General features: G+C 41.5%; 1 protein-coding gene across 1 annotated transcript in view; it reads right to left on the bottom strand.

The window, feature by feature from the left end:
* Window positions 1-812: 812 nt before the first annotated feature.
* jph3b (junctophilin 3b) overlaps window positions 813-23073 on the bottom strand; it is a 65826-nt gene continuing 43565 nt past the window's right edge. The window contains exons 4-6 of the mRNA XM_049574822.1: window positions 21167-21291; window positions 18160-19160; window positions 813-3390 (exon numbers count right to left, since the gene is read on the bottom strand). Coding sequence (XP_049430779.1) covers window positions 3310-3390; window positions 18160-19160; window positions 21167-21291 — 1207 coding nt within the window. The 3' untranslated portion in view covers window positions 813-3309. The remainder of the gene's footprint in view (window positions 3391-18159; window positions 19161-21166; window positions 21292-23073) is intronic.

Raw genomic sequence — 23073 nt, 5'->3', positions numbered from 1 at the left:
TATGTTTCTTTAAGGTCTATCAAGCTTGTTTCCTGGTCTTTATGTTGTCATGCCAGAGGGGCCCTGACACTCTGGCCCTCTGGGCCTGTTCCCTGTGGCCCATTCAGTAATCCATCCATAGCTGGAAGATGTGGTGATGTGATTTCTATTCAGCCCAGCTGATGATTTACTAAAACTACTGTATCAAAATACTTTAGGTGCAGCATGGCGGCAGCAATGATCCATATTACATCTACAGTAAAATAGTATCTTCATTGTTAACTCACTGGTGAGAACCAAGGCCCTCTTTTGCCGTTATTATGTAGTTCATACCCAGGACCAGAAGATGGCGGCAGATGTCCATGTTGATACCTGATGCAGCAGCATCCTCTCTGTTGGATGTGGCGTTGCATCCATCATGACACCTGGCTGTGCATGGTCGCGCATGATGAAAACGTCACACACCAAAAAATTATTTTAAAATGTTGATTAAACACAGATGTACTTGATTAAACATTTATAGCCTCATTTTCCCCTCACTGTGCCCTCCTGTGTAGTTCTTCATGTTTCTCCTCTCTCAGTCAATACAGCCGCCCCCCATCCTCACTCTCATTGAGAACACAGCTCTCAAGAGATAAACCCCGCCCCCAACGGCAAGCCCCGCCCACCCTCTGACGGAAGAAAATTTAGTTAAGGTTGCTATAGTTACCACACCCCTCCCTCTTAACCAGGCCTGTGCCACTCCCTCTCTGCATCAGGGATGCTGCCTAACACACAGTCACAGACAGAAAAAGTATGAAAACACAACACCGCATCACAAAGACAGAGAAAGATTAAAAACACAGGAGCCGGGAGTCATTTTCTTTCAAACACTTTCATTATTTTCTCCACATAACTCAAAAACAAAACAGAGTAATTCCCAGAAACATAAAGAAAGAAAGAAAGAAAGAAAGAAAGAAAGAAAGAGAGTCAAACTATAGAGAGAGAGCTTGGCATGCTGTAGCATGCTGCGGACTAACAGGGTGACGCAGGGCATCGTCACCAGGCTGATGGCATACAGCAGAGCTTTTTGAACCTTTTTCAGTCTGGGACTGAAATGAAACGAAAATTACATCGTTCTGCCTCTCGGGGTGCAGGCACATTAGACTGTACTCTTGTAATAATGTGGGGGAAACACCAGAAATGAGCCTACAGCCGAGTTTGAGTTCCAGTCCGTAGTTTGAGAAACGCTGTCGGACAGAAAAACAACAGCGAACCTCCCTGCCTCCTGGAAGTTGTTACCGATGGCAATAGGCTCTGCCATCCCATCCAATCACGTGGAAGGAGCAGGATGCACACACATGTTCACACAGTCCGATGAGCATTCATGTGCACATATGCAAACAAACACAGAGGCTGGTCTGCCAGATGGGTTTGAGACACACACATACCCAGTTACTATAAAACATAATTAAATTATGACTGGTGTTTGTGTCTGTTTGTTTGTCATAGATGGTTTAGGATGATTGGAGAAGAAGCTGAGGAAAGGAGGCTGTAAATCCTGACCTTGATCCTGCCCACTGCTTGCTACTACACAACAACAGATTTGCATCATTTCCAGTTTGTTCCTATCAGGCTGCTCCGAGTATCACTTAGCCTAACGTAGAGGTTTCACTTTGTTTCATTTAACCCAGAAAAGATCAATAACAGAAATTTTGACTCTGCTGTTTTATCCCAGCTTCATGATCAGTATCAAATAGTCTTCTCTCCAGACACTGCTCCTATCAAAACTTAACATGTCGCATGTGCTTCTGAAGCTTTTTATGCTTTCAGATCCAATGCACAACTAAGATATTACAGTACATATGCATGCATTGTTGTACTTTTATCGATTGCGCTACAAAAGCAAGGCAGGTGGTGACTAGTATTTTTTTCAGACATCTTGCAAGTATAGTATAAAAGATGTTGTTGTTGTCATCAGGTTATGTTTTGAGAGAAGCAGTGGGAGACACTGATTTATCAATATGATATTGTCTTTAAACTGTAGTTCTGGTGTTACACATACAGGCTCTGCTTCACTGAATGCAGTATTTCCTCTAAATATCTCAGCTAGTGGTACAGTAGGTGCAGGGCTTTGCCAAGGACAGTCTGTCTTGAACTACCACCAACTCAGAGGAAGCTCCATCCTCTGACTGGTGTGTGTGGAGGTGGGAGAGAGTAGGAGGGAGAGATGGAGAGAGCACAGCTGTCAGCTGATGCTAGTAGGCTAGATGTGGATGAGCGGTGACTGCGCTCTCATGAGATGCTCCTGTAAAGTTCATGAACAGCGTGAAAGGCCACTGAGCTACTTGGAGAGCACACGCACACAAATACATACACACGCATGAAGACATGCCGTCTTGATGCAGTCGCAAACACGCTCACATTCTGCACAAAAAACATGTACACTGCAAACATACTATAAATACAGTATGCAGAGACGCACAGACGCATGCACACACACAAAATTCTCACTCTCAGCATGAGATGAAGAATGAGAGGAGACAGACATCAGAGCAAGGACGAATGAATGAGAGGAATGAGGTAAAAGCAATGAGTGTGTCAGTGTGTGTGCTTGGACAGGGAGCCATCAACCATGTATACAGCCAGCTCACACACACACACACACACACACACACACACACACACACACACACACACACACACATTAACACACACCCTGTACCACCAGTAACAACACCAGGGCAGGCGGAGGAACCAAAAGGCAGGAGTTATATAAAGAGGGGTGGAGGGTTACAAAATAAAGAATATATCCATCAACATATTGTACATGAGAGAAAATGTTAATAAATAAATTATAAGTTACAAATCTGTTGAAAACTATGATTTGAAGATGAAAAAGTCTGTCTTGTCAGTCCTGTCTGCAGACAGTGGAAGCAGACATCTTGCTGTAATGCCAGCTGCAGCTCTCGTGGCCTGGGGATCAGACCGGTACAGCCCATTTGAGTCTATTTGTGAACTGCTGAAGCTCATTTAAGTCCAGTTTCTGGACTATATAATCTCCCTGTGGTCCAGTTACCTGGACTGGTTCACCCCCTCTTTCATCCACTTCTTTGGGCTACACACTTCGGCATCTCTCTCCAGATGACTGGGGAGAGTGTAGCCGAGGTTAGCCCGGGTTAGCCACCTTTAGCCCAAATATTGGTGGAGCCCTCCTTGGTCCTCGTCTTCCCTCGGCCGGTTGCGGTCCTCCCACCAGGAACACGAAGGGGTGGCAGATTGGTCGTAATACTCATATGAATTTATAGTTGTTGTAGCATAGATAGGCTGACTCTGAAAGCGGTGCTGTCTTTAAATAAAAAAGTGGATAAACAAAATAGCCACTCCAATGTTGAGCAGAATCACCATGACAACCAGGATAGAGCTGTAGGCCTGCGTGGGAGAGAGAGAGAGAGAGAGAAAGAGAGAAAAGGCGAGAGTGTCAATAATCAGGACACACACTCAGAGCTCACACACAAGGCTGTTTTCATACAGACAGTATATCTAACCTGCTAAGACATACAAATGTGCGCAGTCATTTATATTCATCCATTTACCTTCTAACCAAAGCAATGCAGAAAGGCCTAGACATTTCTTATTACCACAGTTGGTCATTATTATGTCAATAAAGTAAAGGGGAACACACACCTAATAACCAACCAGTGGTTTTATATATATATATAGGTAGTGAGGTGGTGTGACTAAACACTAAAGGGGACCTATTATGCTTATTTTCAGGTTTATACTTGTATTTGATGTTTCTGCTACATGTTTTAATAGTTAAAAACACTTTATTAACCTCATACTGTCTTTGCTGGAAAACCTGTGTTCACCATCTGTCTGTCTCTTTAAACCCCACTTTCAAAAAAGCCCAGTCTGCTCTGATTGGTCAGTATTTCCGGGTCTTCTGTATCTCTCTGCACCATCATTGCAGCCAGGTAATGACTATAACGGAGAATAGCGGTATGTTCTACCCTAAAAAAATCCCCAATATAAGGTTTTAAACACAAGCGGACATGTTCCAGGAGAAATTTGATCCAAACTGGGGAGAATTAAGAACATCGGCAACCAAATTTACATGTTTCCCTGATGTTAGCATGTAGCTACATTCAGCAGTGTAGGCTATGTAATCTAAACACTTGCAGCATGCCTGGAGCAGATGACTATATTAAGAGATCCATCACACTATGACATCATACTGTAGCCACAGTAAAAAAAACAACCTGTTGGACACTTAGGGCTCTAGTTTCCCGGTGTGGCGCAGGGTGGTGAACCCCGCACAGAGCTAGTTTCGAGCAGCGCAACCCGAGGCGCGCTCAGTTTGGTAGTTTGGCAGACCGAGGTGCGCCGAGATGGGTGTGGCAGCGCAGCGGGGGGGGGGGGGGGGGGGGCGACAGATCCAGCTTAGCGCAGTGACAGTTTCGTGCCAAAAGGCTTCGCCGAAGGTGCACTAAAAGCTTGCCAGCTGAAACCAGGTCTACTGTCAGCGCAGGCGGAGCGCAGCCGGTGTAAGCCGAAGTTTCACTGACCGGCGGACAGTGCGCACACGTCACCAAAACCTCACAGGCAGGTTTCCAGAATACCAGGCACATTAACAATGCAATAAATACCCAAAAAAACACTATTCAATGCAACTATCTGCAATCAGCACATAAATGTATCTCTATATCGACTGTCCCGTCACATCTGATGTCAGATCAAAGGGGATTGGCACCGTTTGGCACGTTTGGCACGCGTAATGGAAACCCAACCTGATTTGATTAACACAGCTGCAAACTAATGAGTTCACATCCCTCTCAGCCAACCACAAACAGCCACAGCATCAGATAGGGAGTATATATTCAGCATCTGTCATCTTAGGAAAGTCAAAAGAAAAGAAACAGAGTGAGGCTGCGAGAGAGAAAGAGAGAGAGCGCACGCGCATGAGAGAAACGCAACATTGATTTACAATTGTGGTGACCTCCTCCCAGGCTACCTTTGCACCATCAGCCCGTGCTCGCAGTTCCGTATATTCAGACACTGCGAGCTTGGACCTTCTGGACCAAAACGTCAGTTTCCTCCTGGGAGAAGTTTGGCCGTCTGACGCTGCTGCTCTCTTCTGCCATGGCGAATTGAATAAACTCTCATTACACCTTCGCGCGGTGCATTTAAGGGCGAGGAGAGGGGCTCATTTGATTGGTGTGATGTGTGTAAAACCCACTCCACGCCTTCTCTCCTCCCTCTTTCCGACTTGCGCAGGTAGGTGGGACGGAGGTGGGACAGACGAGTAGCTGCGCCAGCACGCACGGTGTGCCAAACTTGCAAAATCCGCCTGGCCACACCCAGTTGGCGAAGCGCAGGTGCGCTGCGCCTCCGCCTCGCCCGGTCTGCGAAACTAGAGCCCATAAAGTTCAGAACAGTAGGAAGACTCACAGGGAGTACTTCTACATATGTTTATGCCCTTATGTGAAACTTTGGCCATGCTAATATGAACATGTTTCACCGTTGACTATATATAAGGTCCCCTTTAACAGTTTAAAGGACCAAACTCCAGTTTTTCACATAAAGAGTGATGATTCTCCCCTATTTTATCAACGTATTTCTACAAAGTCATTGGTAATAAGAGGATTTTTGTGTGTGTTGAAATAATGTCATACTTTTAACATCACGTTATCGGTCCTTGCATAACTGCATGCACATCAATCACATCCCACTGCTGTCGGGTGAATTCTAGTAACTGTCACCTCCTCTGATGGGGGCTCTTTTACTGATTTAGAAAATCCTACAGCTCTGGGGTTTATAAAATCTTAAAAAAAAAAAAGAATCTAAAACTTAAACACTTGGGTGTCAAGTTAAATACAATTCTCTCACACTGTGAAGATGTAAGCTTTTCACCTGACAGCAGCAACATTCCCTTATGTTGCATAAATGTTGATATTGGCTTTAGTGTTGCTATGTGATGCTGAAAACTAATAGATTTGGAAATTTTCTTATGAGTTAATGTCAGCCACAGTGTGGCTGATGTTCTCATCAGATATGTGGAGAAAACCATCCTCTTTTTCAATTACTGGATATACCCACAGATCAGCCTGATTATTCTCTGTCTAGCCTAAAATGCCTTTAGAAATAACAAGTAGGTTAGTAAGTAAGTAAAACTTTATTTATGCAGCACATTTCAAAACCAGGGTTGCGAAGTCCTTCACAGTTATAAAAATGACAATAAAAAGCATTTCCTCCTAATTCAAAATAATTGAAGAATAAGAACAAATCAGGGTAAGCAACCTGATATATATGTGATCAGCTCCCATCATTAATAGGATGAAACCCAATTGTGTGATGCCACATCTTTTGAATTCAATCCTAAATTTTACAGAACATCAGTGAAGTAAAGCCAGCACCAGGTCCATGTGGGAAGGCTGTGATGTCATTGTTGGTAGTGCTACAGCTCCTTGGCTTAAACAAGAATACAATGGATTGCTATAGTCCAGACGTTATGATACAAAACAATGTTTTTCGAGCTGTTTGACAGATAAATGGGAATATCTTGGTGATCTGTGACTGAATAACCAACTGAAGGTGTCTGAGTTAGAAGCCAAGGAACCTCTGTGACAACCTTAGTTTTGTGATTTAACTGCAGGAAACTATGAGGCTCTCATTTCATGAAAATTAGGTAAAATAGTCAAATTAAACAATTGCCCTAGTTTTACAAATACATTAAGATGGACATCATTGGCATAGCAATAACAAAGACGAATATTGATGGATATTGTGCCCTAAAAAGAGCATATAGAGGGAGAATAGGAGAAGTCCCAGGATTGGGCCTTGAGGAACTCCACAGATCAGTGGGACACAATTACCAATGGATACAAAGCAATTAGATAAATACAAAGCAAACTATGTCAACCTACTTTCTTAGACAATCTGATATAACTAAACAGATTTAGTTTTCACTTTACCACTGTTTCTAGATATCTGGTTTATATTGTTTTGTTGGTTTGTGGAAACATGGCATAATACCAAGCTTAAAAATATGTCAAGAAAATTAAACAAATTGTAATGTTATTTCATATTTGTAGCATCTTTGCAGCACATGGAGATAAGACCCAGCAGCAATGATGATGCATATACGCAGTGAAATGATGAAGGAGCAATTTGCATCTTAAGATAAATAATACGTGTTGATCCCACAGGGAGGCCCACCTTCTCTGACAGAGGGAGGTCAAAGGGCGAACTCGGCTGCAGAACAGCAGCCTGGAGCTGGCGGGGAGTCACTGTCTTGCTCAGTGACACTTAAACAGATGCTTGCTGACAACCTGGGTCGTGTGGGTGAAGGCCAGTCTTTCTGACCACCTGTCCACTCTGGATAAATATGTTAAAGTGAGTCTAGTATATTCACTGACATTCTCACCGATGCAGCAGTTTTTCTTCATAGCTCACAAAGAATCCCTCATACATAATGAAAATAAAGAGTATTTTGGTCTTATCGGAGGATTTACCCGAAGAGGAGGCACAGAACACCTATGTTTTTAATTAAGTCTACCTCTGAAATAATATTAACAATAGTTGCAATGGGAGAGGGAAAATGGGACTCTGAGTAACCATGCACGCTGATACCAAGCAACATTAGTGCAACATTGTTTTAAATGAATTTGTCCAGAGTGGCTGCTAACAAGGTTTCTGCTGATCAATCCGGTGATAGGCTTATCACAGATCTGTGTCATAGATAATTACCAGAGCAGGTGGATGAAATCCTCTAATCATTAGCCTTTTTTCTTTACCTCTATTCAGTGAGAAAATGTGTGCTTTTTATGAGTCCATGCACTATAGTACAATTCCTGACTTTGAATAAACTGATTATTTTTCAGTCTAATTATTTCATTTGTGCTGATGGAGGATAACCATTCACAATTAGGATTTTCAATGAGTAAATCCAATGGAAACTGGCCTCCAGTAAACTACAAGTCTTAATGAATAGAAGTCATTGGGGTCCACATTTAACAACAAAATTATATCAAAACATCAATTTACAAACTCTCACACAACTCATGCAGTATAATCCAAGTCTCATTTTTCTAGCCATATGCTCAGTACTTCCCAAACACATGCATTTTCACTTAAACCTGACCATGAAAAACTGAACTGAAAGTAAAAACTATCTACACTCTCTTACCTTCCAAGAAGATTCCATAAACAAATACATTCATTTTATCATGTTAAACACAGGAGCTGCTGGTCTATCGCTGCCTCAATCAGTACTTTCTTTGCATTATTTTGTGACTTTGGTGAATCCAAACTAATCCTTTAAAACACCAAAGTCACATAGTAACACAAACAAACTAACTGATGGAGGCAGTGGTAGATTAGCTGCTTCCATGATCAACAAGCTAAATTTACTGTTTTTTTCCAATGGACTCCGGCTTTGAAAAGAGCATAGATAAGTGTCACTTTCAGTTCAGTATTATATACTAAGGTTTAAGTGAAAATGCATGGGTTTGGGAAGTACTGAGCACATGACTGAATAAATGAGACTTGGATTATACTGCACGAGTTGTGTCCGAGTTTGTTAATGGCTGTTTTGATATAGTTTTGCTGTTGTTAAATGGGACATATATGACTTTAACTCATAAGAACTTTCTCTGTTTTTGGATTCTTTATTCACTGGTGACATGCAAGAATAGTCATGTTTTCTTGAGAAATTATGTGTAACATGGGTGATAAATTGATATAAGAATGGTAATTTGGTGGGTGAAGTATTCCTTTAACCAAAAAGTGGGACATGCTTGAAAATACACGTATTTGCTAAAAAAAAAAAAGATACTGACATGTTGATCACTGCACTTTAGAGGTGCTAGTATGCAATTTTTCAGACCTTTGGGCAGAGCCAAGCTAGCTGTTTCACCCTTTTTCAAGTCTTAACACTAAGTTAAGATAAATGCTGCTGGTTGTAGTGTCATGTTAGCATAAAGATCTGATCTAAGTTTCTGCTAGAAATATAATAAATGTATTTCTCAAAATGTTGAGCAATTGCTTTAAGAATTCTGCACATTCAGCTCAAGAAAGACTCAAGAAAGAAAACTGAGTTTTGTCAAAAAAATTTACAGTTTCCATACAAATTTACAGTACATTGTTTTTTCCTTCCATTTTTTTGGGGAAAAAACTGAGGAAAAATAGTTGAGAAATAAAGAGATGGCATGCCACTTCTCACATAAATTATTGCATGAACCCCCTTTTTTTCACTTAATTCTCTTCTAAAGGAATTGTATTGTATTGGAGGTGTAGCAATTTAGGTTGATGAATCTGAAGCAAATATCCAACTGCATTTTATACATGTTATTGTTTATCTGTAATAAGTGACAGTACTTGCAATGTATTTCTGAGTCATTTTATTTTACTCTTTCAGTGACTGGTATAGCACTTTGAAATCAGTAGGTCTTTTATTACTTCATTCCTCAAGTATGACTAAAGGACCGTGCAGCACCAAAAATGCTGAACTCACAACCTATTTTTTAACTACTATTTACTTTTCAAAAACACCTCAGCAGAGACGTTTTTTCCTTAATCTTTGTGGTTTAAAATCATAAAAACCGCACAGAGCACAGAGCACAGAGCACAGAGCAGTACTCCTCAGAGATAACAAAGATCAGGTTAAGTATAATCATGGTACAAAAAGTGTGAGCCCCTCTTTGCCATTCTTTTCCCTTTGCTTAAAATCACTTTGCTGTCTTCAAAAGAGAAATGCAGCTTAATCTCACCACCAGCTCCCTTGACCCTGCCGAACACTTTTCATAACAGAATGCTTATTATCCTGAGGATGAAGTGCTGGCAAAGAACAAGTCATTTTCCTGGTTTCTGGCATCTTCCCCTGGCACCGAGAGCTGCCACTGTGAAACATCTCTTACAGAAAAGTTAGATGTGTCCTTTAGGCCAACTTTAAACAATTATGCAGTAAAATCACTAGAAAGACCGTTTTTAACATTTATCTTTACCTTAATGCTTCACCAAGTGATATTTTTATATCAATAACTAATCAAATGACTATGTGTAATGCGAAAATGACAGTGACTAGCACCATGAAAATGATCCGCAGAGCTTTTCATTTGGCTAATCTTTAGTCTTAATACCCACAAATTTAATTTTGTTCAGTTTTACCACTCTTATCAACCCCTACAGTATTCACAGCAGCAGCAGGCAGCTGTTTTCAGCAAACAAACTATAATAAACCCACTGTACTCTACCTGCCCAGCACCAAATGACAGACAAAATTAGAAGCTAGCAGATAAGGAGCTTGGAGGCCAGAACAGAGCTGAGAGTAGGGTGAATACTGGACTTTAGGTGGCCAGAACCCAGATGAAATGAATGCTAATGTTGCTCCATGTTTGTTGAATGTGTAAATAGGCAACTCCTTGTTTGCACATTACCTTGTTTTTGTCTTAGCTTGTTTTAGTTGACCTGAAGTGCAAACCTTGATAACACAGCTGGGTGTGTCATATTCTGGACACTGGAAAGAGAGGACGAAGTCTTGCATGAAATACTCTTCTACATCTCCTTATTATTAATAGTTGGCCCATGCTTCTTTTTTTATTTATAAAAACAAATATCTGCAACTGATAACAGCTCACAGGTAATTAATGCAATCGGTCATCTTGCTTCTACTGTTTAATTCTGTTGTGCGCTGTGTAATGCCCTCTGGTAATGACAGATCCTTGATTACAATTGCTCTGCTCACAACTGGTGCAGATGCGAGCTGGTTCACAATCGCAAGAAGGTTACAGAATCTCGAGTGGAACCACTTAAACAAAAAGGGTATTAGTGACCACTATTTTGCTAATACTGACCTGTGGGATGCCCCAAGGCTACAATCTAGTACCACTGTTGTTCAGACTTTAAATGCAACCACTGAAAGTATTACCAGTGAACAGAAAATTGATTTTCATTGCCCTATAGACCATTTACAGATATCAAACAATGCAGTGCAGGTCTGGGATAAGATGCAAACCCTGGTCTCCTCCATGATAATGATGCGACACCACCACCCACCATCCTGCTTTTTAAAATATATAAAGATATTTTATTGTTTTCTAAATATTTACAGCACAGCCTCAGAGAAAGATGTTGTGCAGTGCACTGAAATCCTTGAGAAACATCAGGCCCAAGCTAGTAACCTCGGTCTGATTTTTGATCCACATCTGAATTTTGATGCTCTAAAATACCACCAGCACTGCCTTTTATCATCTTAGAAAATACTGAAAAAGTACAGCCACATCTCTCCTACGAAGATACCAACAAGCCTATGCGTGCTTACCACTAGCAGGCTTGCTTTCTTTTGTGGCCCACCTAAGAAAGCTTTACATAAACTGCAGCCCAGCCAAAATGCAGCAGCATGTGTGCTGACCACAGTCAGCAGGAGAGGACATATTATGTGTAGATATTCTGTTTTAAAGTCTCTTTGATTGTGGATTCTTCTTTGTACATTTTAATATTCTACTCTTGGTTTTCAAATCACTCACTGGAGTGGTGACTGATTACATGTGAAATACGCTTTAGAGAAGGGGCCCTGCTAAATCTGCTCCTTTGTTCAGCACTGGCTTTTAAGTTGTCCCATGATTTATAAGAACAACAGAGAAGCAGGTTTTTGTGTCTGTCTGGGGCGGATGGCATCACAATCTGTTGGAAAGCAAAATCTTAAGATGTTTTTTTTTTTAGCTCATAGTTACTGGTTTATCCACTAACCTGTTCCTTCATATTTAATGTCATTTTATTTCTTCACTTTCAAGATCTCTTTGTCATCATGTTACTTTTTGTTATTGAGGGCCATGAAAGGCTCAGTCGTCTGGGGACACATCTTACTGAGGTGTTGTTCCTGTAAATATGAGCCTTTGGGATGCACAGAGGTTCATTTCTGTGTTCCATGATGACGACTGGTTGATGTCTTTTAGTGGACACAGAGGTGCAGTGCTATTTTGGTACAGAGATTCCATACTGGATACAGTCAGAGAGTAAGCATCTCTTTTTTGTTTCTATGTAATGTACTTTTGTATTGCAAAAAGCACCTTATCAATAAAGTTTGATTGATTGATTGATTGATTGATTGATTGATTAACAAAAAGAGGTCCTTTGTGTGTGTGTGTGTGTGTGTGTATGCGTGCGCGCTCACATCTGTGTCAGAGCAGCCCCATTGTTCCCATGGTGTTCGCAGTGTTCCCTGTGTGTATTTATCAGAGTGTGATAGTATCTGTGTATGCTGTGAACCTGTCTTACACAAATCTCACTTGCTTCTCTGCGGCTGCAAACACACACACACACACACACACACACACACACAAGCACACACATACACCCCACCTCCAACCACCCCCCGCCCCCCTGTCACTGACACACGCCCACCGATTGGCCGCCGTTGAAGCAAGGCATAAGCTGTTCCCTAGCAACAGAGCGCTGGTTAACCAATAGGGGGCCTTCTGTGAGGAAGGGGCTAGTTTGCCAGTCTGCTGTTACTAAGGTGCAGAGAGGACCGTTGGGGTTGTCTCTCCGCCTGTATATCTGAGTGTGTGTGTGTGTGTGTGTATGTGTGTGTGTGTGTGTGTGTGTGTGTGTGTGTGTGTGGTTTAGGCTTCAGGTTTTCATGTAGCAGGTAGCACCATCAGCCACTGAAGTACCAAATATCCGACTTCTTCATTTCGGCATCACACCACTGCGGACAAATTTGTATTTAAGTTGTGTGAGGAGTATGGAACTGTATTTAACAGTTAACACACAAGTGCGTGTGTGTGTGTGTGTGTGTGTTTGTGTATGAGAGAGAGAGATTGTATTAGCGCTCAGGATGTCTGTAGCATACGATGTATGGTATCAACTTGCAGCTGATTTTCCTGTTGGTTTCATTAGCTAATGCTGTGACCGTATTATCGTCCAGGATTAGTGTGGTTGGGGCCGTCCACCAGACGTAGCCAAAAAATTATATTAAAACAGCGTAATCCCCCCCTGCTTGCTCATAGTACAAAAAAATCTTTCTTTATTTCACAAGGTTAAACCTTGTGCCTCTCCCCCAGGATTATCTTAATATGTGGGATAACATTGTGTTATGTCACTGGGGATGGAATGTATCCACATGACAGTGGGCAACAAATCCTTTTAGTCAAATCAATGTGTGGCAGTGACATGACAGATATGACAAATGCACCATACAGCTGCTGTCCAGGGTGATATTAGGGCCAAACAGAGCCATGCAGAGGTCCAAACTACTGAAATTTAAAGCTGCTATGATCAATATTTTTATATTAACAATGGACAGAATGATCACATGTAAAGTGAAATGGGTCACTCATAAGTTGGATTTCCATCCAAATGTAGCGCAAATTTTAATCAAATTTTCAGAAGATTGGCAAAAGAGAATGCAAATTTGTGTACTTTTCTATCCACTAATGTTATGCAAGTATTGGGAGGTGGTTCTGCGAGATAAGCAGCAGGTGGCTCTAATTCTCCTGTGAGGTGACGCTGCAGAAGAAGGTGCAATGAAATGACATATTTCAAAGAGCCCCAATTAAACCTCAAACAAAGGAAAACAATAGATGTATAATAACGGAGAGCACACTGAACAATGAAAATAGAGATTTTTTTTTAACAATTTATATCACAGCTATGTGCTCTTAGAAGAGTTTTGGTAACATCCCTGTGTGCATACAAATGCGTGTTAAAAACCAGCCAGAGATGACAAACAGAACTTACAGTGGCCTATACAATGACTGTACATCATCATTTATTGGCTGAATCTCTTTCCATTCCACTTAGTCGCTATTGACTTTAACCAAAAGTTTCCACCTCCTTCAAATTTTTGACATTTCCAGGTTTTTTATGTGCAAATTGGAAACTTGCATTAAAACAGCTTGATGGAAACACCTCTACAGTGATGAAACTTCAAAGAATTATCAACTCACTCAACAGTTCATTTCAGTTCTACAGAACTTTACAGCAATTTTTCCAACTTGTTGTGGAATGCAACATTTAGGTTTTGTTTCAGTCTCAACATTGTCACAAGTGTTTTCCAGCAGCTGTTTTGGCAAAAAGCTCTGATAAACTTACTTTGAGCTACCTGCCCAGCACCAGACAGCAGACGAACAAAGCTGGTGACTAGCTGGTGAACACAGTGTAGCATTAAGCTGCTGAAGAGCCAGATATTTTTCATTCGTTAGGTGGACAGAAACACGACTACAGTTGAATGCTAGCAATTAAATGCTAATGTAATGTTGCTCTGTGCCTTTTCAATCTCAACTACTATTGCTATTACTATCTAAAACATTTGAAATATCAACTTTACAAAGGCGCCAAAGCAGCCCATAATTAATTAATGCAGGCTTAAGGGAATCTAAGGATTTATTCAAAGATAAGCAACATGTGCACACTAAGTATGTGCACTTCCCTGTTCAAATTTATTTGTGTATGGCAACCCAGTCACCGAAAAAATGTTGGCATTGTACATTTCTGCAAACCACCAATGCCTTACATTTGCACATTATTATATGGTGAATATGTTGAAACTTTATGTTTTCAACAGCGCTGTGGTTAAGTTGTAGTTAGGTTTAGGCACAAAACCCCTCGGTTAGGGTTAGAGTTAGGGTTATATAACACTGTGGCTTAAAATACATGGTTTTGGTGGCACACCCTGTCAGGAAAAGCAGTGATGTACAACAGAACTAGTTTTCGTGGCACTATCACTGCACGTGGGTTGCTACAAAACAGCCAAGTGGGTGCCCAAAAAGCTACTAAAAACACAGTGATGACTCGCTAAATCACAATAGGTTTTGTTGTTTGTTGGTCTCGAACAGTGGTCTGCAACTTGGCAGGTTTCTAGCCTAGGTGTCACGCCATCCACCATCCCCTCCACCTCCAGATGACACAGTCAGCTCATATATTACATCACATTAAAGACATTGATTTGATACATATGAAATGTGGAAATGTAACATGTCCTTGTTTTGCAGAAATGTACAATGCAAATATTTTCCTTTGTGTATGGACATAGGAGCATGTGTACTTTTGGTCTGGTGCTGTTTCCTGTGAAGAAAAATGTCATTGCTACAGTACATGTTTTACCCAGTTTGGTGTGATTTTTTTCTTTTTAAATCTTAATTCTAGATCTGTTCTCCCTTTGTTTGAGCCATCCCTTAAAATCAGTTATCATAATAATGTACCCATCAGATTAATTTGTAGAGATACTCTGCTAGACATAATCTTATAACGGTTCATTAGGCTTAGCAACACAAACAATCAGACAGGTTTTAAAAAGCCCTGAGTGTAACTGTATCATAAAAACAATGAGGCATTGTAGCTGTAAAGCTGTGTCCAGCAGAGGCAGCACACCCTCAGATACCAGCCACGACACAGGTGTGTACATTATTATGAAAACCAGCAGGAGTGATGGCCAAATTAACAAAAATAATACAATAACAGTATTGAGCCATTAGTTTATTATGTGTATTACTGAACCATAACAAATGAACAAACAAATAAAATATGCTGACTGTGCCGGTTTACTTTGCAGCTGTTTGTCCTCGTGTGTTAAAAATGCTTTCAGCACAAATTTGTCAGTGTGCTGCTTGATTAGATGAATGAGGCTGTTAATCACTGTCACTGAAAATCCAGGCACAGCTCATACTGTACATTGACCACGTGACAACACACAGTGATGCTGATACGTATTAAAGCATTACACCTGTAATCACTAGGGACAGTGTTTATGGTCGTGGATTTTCAATCAGACTTCACATAAGCATGTAGAAATTAATCTGATTTCATAAAGAATGCAAATTATATTAGTAATACACTTACACACACACACGTGACCAAAGACATGCAGTTGAAGAGATGTTAGCTGGTTAGCAAACACGTACATCCAGCACACTTGTTTGTGTCCACCTGAGTCCAATATTTACTTTTCTTTTGGCTCTGTTTTTGGTCTTCACCAACTCCTGAGAAAAAGATCTGGTTCTTTGGCTGCTAAATGCTCGTTCACCGCTAGTTGCTAACAGAGTCTTTTTAGTGTTTCGTGTTAAGCAGGTGGTGTACTGCTGAATTTTACGGGTTCTTGCTGAAAACAGCTGCCTGCTACGGCTGAAAACAACACAGATGAGAAGTGTGAGACTGAATCAAAATGGTAAGGTTGTGGGGCTGGACAATTTTAAACAATGAAATAAAAGAAAATATTATGTAGAGTTGAGGGAAACTACAAAGTCATGTGATTATTCTCGGCAGGGTTATCACTACAAACATCATATTTTACAAACAAGTGGTCATGTGATCCATTGTGAATATAAAAATATTGACTATAGCCTCTTTAATGGTGAAATTCAACCATTAACATTTTAGCTTTTACTTTAAAATCAGTTTATCTGAATGTATGTAGTTTGAATTTCTATCATTGAAATTTCCAGGTTATTTCTAGATGTGCGAAATAAAAAAAACCCTCTCTTTCCAGTATGTTGTCTTAAGAAATGAAAAACAATGTGTAGATTCATACAGCAGTATCACCTATGGCCCACGAGAAGTGAGTGTCATTGTATTTTTCTGCAGAGACTCTGTCCTGTTCTTATTTTCTTCTTATTTTCTGCGTTCCAGATATTTATAGGCGCGTACCTATAAATGGCGTTTGCCAAACGCCAAACGAGTGATCTGGGGTTGGATTTTACTTTCTCTTTTGCTGGCAAGTGTGTTTAAAAACAGTAACCAACTATCCTGCATAGTACATCTTTTAAAAAATAAAACTTCACTGTGGAAGAACTTTTGATCCTCAGAAAATTGCCTCCTGACCCCCTTCACAGGGAGGTCAGAGATCAGACTCAACAGCAGCCCTGCAGCTGATAAGAATTCAGTGTCTAACTGGAGGTAGAGTGAAGGCCGCTTGCTTGGCTCCCTACTCGTACCATGCCACCGTGCCCTCCAAAACAGTACACAAGAGAAACATTTAATCCTCCAGCTAAATTCTTAAACCGGGAAATATTTACAGGGTTGTTCATCAGGAGTTTGTCAGTGAAGGTCCTAAGAAAGCTGCAAAAAGCAGATCTGTACTGATGGAATTTTTGTAATCTAATGTTATGGCTGTCTATTTACAGTGACTGTTAAATGAATAATTCAGTTTTTTTAAGTGGGGTTGCATCAAGTTTTTATCTATAGTCAGTGTATTATATACAGTAATTGTCTTTCAGTATGTAGCCCATTTAGAGAAAGGGCAGGGTTGCTGGAACAGAAAGTAAGCAATGTACTGCTGTGGAAGGGGTCAGCAGCTAAATGTATTTAAGCCACCTAAATAATCCCCACCTAAAACAATATCAGTTCAAGTGTATGCTATATTGAAGGTATTTTCACTGGTTTACCTTCCTGTTAGACAGCCTGTTCCAACAAGGAAGCTGTTAATGGCTTTAGTTACATATCTTCAAAGCAACCAAACCCCATTGACAAAAACAGTAATTTTGGCTTGCTCAACACAGGAGCTGCTGGTCTACTGCTGCTTACATAAGTTAGTTAGTTTGTGTTTTTGGGTGACTTTGGTGAATCTGAAATAACCCTTTTGAATGTCAAAGTCACAAAATGACACCATAAATATAACTGATAAGGGCAGCAGTAGACCAGCAGCTCCTGTTTTCAGCGATGTTAAACTGTAGTTTTTCTCAATGGAGTCTGGACTTGAAGAAAACAACATAACGGCTTCATTTGCCCATTAGAAACTGCTGTGTGGCGGAGAGGTAAAACAGCAAAAACACTCTCAATACAGCGTGAACTTAAACTGATACTGATTGCTTTAGGGTGGAACTTTTTTAAGGTGGCTGAAATATGTTTTATTGCCGACCCCATCCACAGCAGTACATTGCTTGGCTTCCATGTTGGACTCCAGCCTGCTTCTCCAAACTTCAGGTGTGCCGACTGACATCTACTGTAGGTAACACACTGACTATGGATTAGTACCTCATAACAGCCCATTTTAAAAAATCTGAACTACCCCTTTAAAGTGAAAGCAATGATGATTCAGCCAGTGACCATACAAAACACCTGAAAGGAAAGTCCAGTGCCATGTTGAGGATATCAGCAGATTCTTGAAACAAAAAACATCTTACAGCTTCAATCTCATCTTTCAGAGATTAAGTGTTGAGTTTGCATGTAACAGAGTTGTGTTGGTGTGCTCAGTATGCATCTTACCGAGTTGCCTTTGCTCTGCATGAGGCTGTGGTCCTGCTGATCTGGTGTGATGGGGGAGGACCTCAGAGGGGGGGAGAGGGTGAGGTCCCGACGTAGCGGCCGTGGATCCATCTTTTCCCCCGGTCTGTCCAGCTTGTGCACTGAGTCTTTACTCCCTTCCCTCCCCTCTTTCCCTTCCCTCCCCTCCCTCCCTTCACGGTTCTTATGCCTCTGTCGCTGCACGATGTGCGAGCGCCCCTCTCCGTGAGCGTGACTGTGGCTGTGCCTCTCCTCCCCGTGCCCATGGGGCTTGTGGGTAGTGGAGTCTCTGGGCTGTAAAGGCTTCATCTCCATCTCATAATTGCTAATTTTCTCCTCGTCCTGCTCCAGCAGCCGGCCTCCCCTGCCGTGCACACCCCTGTGCCCTGACGTCCAAGAGGCAGATGAGGAGGACTCCGTCCACCTGTCCCCTCTGGCCTGTCTGTGATTGGAGGATCCATGCTCCCGGGACTTGTGATTAGAGGAGCTGTGTTTGTGTCCGTTGGTCCGGCTCGCTCCTCGTCCGCTGAGCCCACCTCCTCCTTTTGACAACATCGCTCTCCTCTTGTCCTCGCTCCAGCTGTTGGCCCGTGGGTACTCCGCCTTCCCTCCTCCACCTCCTCCACCATCACCTCCCCCACTTCCTCCCTCCATCAACACCTGGATCTCCGTCTGCCCTGCTCCGCCACCTTTCTCACTCCTCTCTCCTCCATCCTTCCCCTTGTCCCCATGGTCCACAGCGCTCTGCCGATGGAAGCGGGCGCTCTTGCTGCGTTGAGTCGGCCGGGCAGGTGGAGGAGGTGTGTGGGGCGGTGAAGAAGAAGGGGGGCTGAGGTCAGGGGTGGCAGCATCATTAGAGGGGTCATCGGATGCAGCACTCTTCACGTAGAGGTCGGGGCTGTCGGCAGTGCCGGCGCTACTGGACAAGCCTTCACCCTCCACCTCGCTGGACACCTGACGTTTGGGACGCTGCACCTCCATGCCTGCAAGAGACAGATGATGTCAGAAAGATGACAGACATTTTGGGAGGTGGTGAGGTGGGGTACCTATGATGCTGTCCCCATGTTTGTTGACTACTTTAAACTTCTTTAAATGAAAGCACAATAAGTATCAGTACAACTGACAATAACATGACATGTTAGGGACTGTGTGAAAGTGATTAGGGAGGGTTGAGTCCTGCATTATAACCCCCTCCAACAATATTGAAATTTACATGTTGACATAAAACTAAAGACAAGTTATGGCAGACAAACCAAAATGATGAATATGTCCATTAAATCAATTAGCCTACACAATGCCTTAATGGCACGGCCAGACATCTTTGTAATGTAACTATTTAATCATAAAGCATTTTTAACAATAAATATCCTAATGGAAGAGTGAAATGAGAAAAAGTTTATAGACTCTCCCTTGCTCAGTATTCATTTTCACAGTGATTACAAATTTAGTTTTAGTCTTCTGTGTTGTTCACACTATGAAGTGTGACACAACAGCATGGCCAGCTACATTACTGCTAAGTCGCCATTGAAGTGTTGCTCAAAGGCTAGTTGACTTAGTCATTTCATCAGGGGCTCGTGTGTGTCTGCTACTTGCCACAAAGCACCTGGACTAAATGTCACCTAAAGTTTAAATTTGGTTAAAAAAAAACATCTGTGCTTTTCATCAACATGATAGTGTAATGGAGGCTGCTGAAGGTTATTTCTCCTGGTTGTAAAAGTTCCATTGAGAAGCAAACAAACCTTTGACTAGGCCTATGTATTAAGTCATCTAAGCTAAGAACTGACTCACTGTACTTCTTTTATATCATAAAAAAAGGAATGCCTAAAGTTATTTATATTACTATTACTTTATATTACTGTTATTACTGAGGTCCTCTGCTAAATTTAGAACCGATTAATAATTCAGAAGTCATGAAAATGTGTAAATTGTGTTGTGAAGGCAGACAAGCATTAGCTGGAAAACATGATGTTTATACACTTTACTGTACATGGAAGTAAAATGAATACTGAATTATGTTAAATGTTAGCCACGTGAGTTAGTGTCTGTTTATGAGTCATAAGAATTCAAAGGAGAATAGATGAATATAACAGAAGGAATAGATGTTTACCGTAAGTTAGCTTGGCTCCGTTAAATTTTAAACAATGTGTTAATGGAGCAAGGCAAGCTAATCGCTAATGATATTGATTACAAAGGAGAACAACCACTACTTTGAGATGGCTGCTGCGATCTTACTTGGGCTGTCTGCTCGAACGGAGCCAACTGTTTCGTCTTGTCTTTACTCATCAGGGCAATGAGCAGAGATTTCACTGCAATTTTTGTTGTTAACATTTTTTTTATTTACATTGTTGTTATAATTTAGCCCTGAAACATAAGCATGTCACTTACTGTCAAAATTTTGTTGATAAAATGAACACTGCCCTGCTTTTCCAAAAAATTAAACTACCCTCCCTTCTCTGACCCCTTCTTTACCCGTAATAACTTTTCTTCACATGCGAAGAAGGGTACACGATGATGTCCAGGGTGAACATATCAACACAAACATGTCACAAAATGTCACCACTGATGCTTGTTGACATAAACGTCCTCACAATAAAAACAGACAGCCGCTGAGAGTAGAATAGATGGCAAAAGAACAATCACTGTCATCTCAGGTATCTGTGTGTGGGAGTGTACAGTATGTGTCATAGTCAGTGTGTGTCTGCACGGGTGTGTGTGTTTGTGTCACTGAGTAGTGCATGTTCTAGTGGGTTGGCTTCCTGCGGTGCTGTACAGGTGTGAGTGACAGAGGCAGAAACGCAAAGCTGGAGGGTGGCTTACACTGACCTTTATCACCATCCCACACAGACATACACACACGTGTGTTTGTTCACGCATGTGTAGGCACACGTGTTGCTGCCTATATTTTCTGCCTGGCTGGGTTTATGGATTATAGACGTGTGGAATATGAGTAAATACATGTGTTGTGATTTTGGGGAGTGTTTGTGCCAACCATTTCCTGGGTGCTGGAAGGAAGGGGAGAACTGCTTGGCAGTGACCCTCGCCATGCGACTCTCCTCCTGGGCTTTCTGAGCTGCTGCCACCGCTGCCTCTGCTTTACCCTGTGCATGAGCCGTCCTGACAGGAAACAGAATGTATAGGGTACAATAAATACATCAAACTTTACCTTCTGACATTCAGAATCATTGGTGGTAGTATCCTGAACTAATTTCTTTAAGAAGAAAGCAAAGCAGGTTGGAAGGAGATAAGAAATTACAGTTCAAAAGAACAGAACATAATTATAAAAAAAAAAAAACTGTCCAGAAATACTGTAGGTAAAAAAAAAAAACACAGTAACTGACCTTTAGAACAATAAAAGTGCCAACAGTGCTGCACAGTATTTCAGGTTTTCACTGACATAGGGGTATTTGTGGTTGGGCCTTGGTTTATTCAATACACACGCTCTCAGAATGCAACCAGTTCACCTTTATTAACTTTGTACTGGACTCTGGTGTTCGTTGCCCATGGGGCAATGGAATAACTTGGACCCAAGCCTTTCATGGTTGGAAGAAAAATTGTATACACATTTATCCCAAAACTGATCTTGTTGACATTGTTGGGACAAGTATAAAGACTAGTTGGTAACCTTTACTGTCCAACTGACAACCAGTTAACCTGACAGGGTGGACATGAGTACGGGCCCACTAAACAGGCTAAAGGCTCTCTGTTTAGACCTTCTACCTGCACTAACCTGATATTTTTCTCACCTGGAAACAAAGCTGTTTGAAATCACTATTTGATGCTCCTTTCATTGTTTTGGCAGAAGAGAAAAATATGCACATAAGAACAGCACCTGGAGGTCAGGAGTTTGGCATAGCGTAGTTGATAACAGAGAGGCGGAAGGGACAAAACCAACACGTTCTAAGCCTGACTCAACAAATATGGCAGCTTGGTCAGTGACTCTACACTTCCAACTATGATGCTCTCTGTAGTCAGTTTTGGACACTCAGGGACATTGCGTCAATTTTTGCTTGTTACATGCATAGTGTCTTTTCAAAATAAACTCCCGTGTTCACAACAAAGGTAGGTTTCGTCACCAAAATTACTTTCCCTCTAAGCAGCAAAACTATTTGCTTAGGTTTAGAAAACACGTCAGGGTTTGGGTTCAAATAAATAGTATAGTATATTATGTAACATTGTGTATGGGACATGACACATATGTCTCTTAAAAGAGTTAAAAAAAAAAAACACTCAACATTGACTTTTGGTTTCAGACACAACACAGACACCAGTCTCCTGGGTGAAAGTTCGGTGTTTGTTTGACCCCCTCCACCATCACTCCTTCTGCTCTATGCAGATTTTTTTCGCGCTTACCTTATTGTTTTCAATAAATTTATACTGGAGTTAGTTAAAAGCCCACTGCACCTCATACAGACACTAAAGGGTGCTTTGTGTGTCACAATCAGACACCAAGCTGCCATATTTGATGCCCTGAGAATGAGAACAGGCTGACAGAACAGAGGTATAGCGAGCTGAAATTCAGCAGAGTAACCAGAATGTCTGTACCACTCCTCACCAGATGTTAGCTATGAGAGGAACAAGATGAAATGTAGCCTTTTTGTGACATTTCAGTGCGGCTGGAAAATTTTATGAAAATGACCCGAAAACACTTTGTAGGACACACATCAAATGCAAACTGCAGCCCCTTTTACACTGCCTCTTCAAGGCAGGAATTTCATGCTGTTATTCCATCTCGCAGTTCTGTGTAAAAAGTACAATCGTAGAATAGGGGGGACAGAGTTGTCTCACCTATGAGCCCACATCAGAGGCAGTAACAGCGCCAAAAAAACTACATGTCAGTGGTCATTTAAAAACAGCTGATAGCAGTTAGCAGCTAACTCAATGAGGAAAAACAGCAGC

Source organism: Epinephelus fuscoguttatus, linkage group LG4 (genome assembly GCF_011397635.1).
Source record: "Epinephelus fuscoguttatus linkage group LG4, E.fuscoguttatus.final_Chr_v1".
NCBI lineage: Eukaryota > Metazoa > Chordata > Actinopteri > Perciformes > Serranidae > Epinephelus > Epinephelus fuscoguttatus.
Note: the sequence above shows the minus strand (reverse complement) of the source record. Positions and strands in the feature narration are given on the sequence as shown.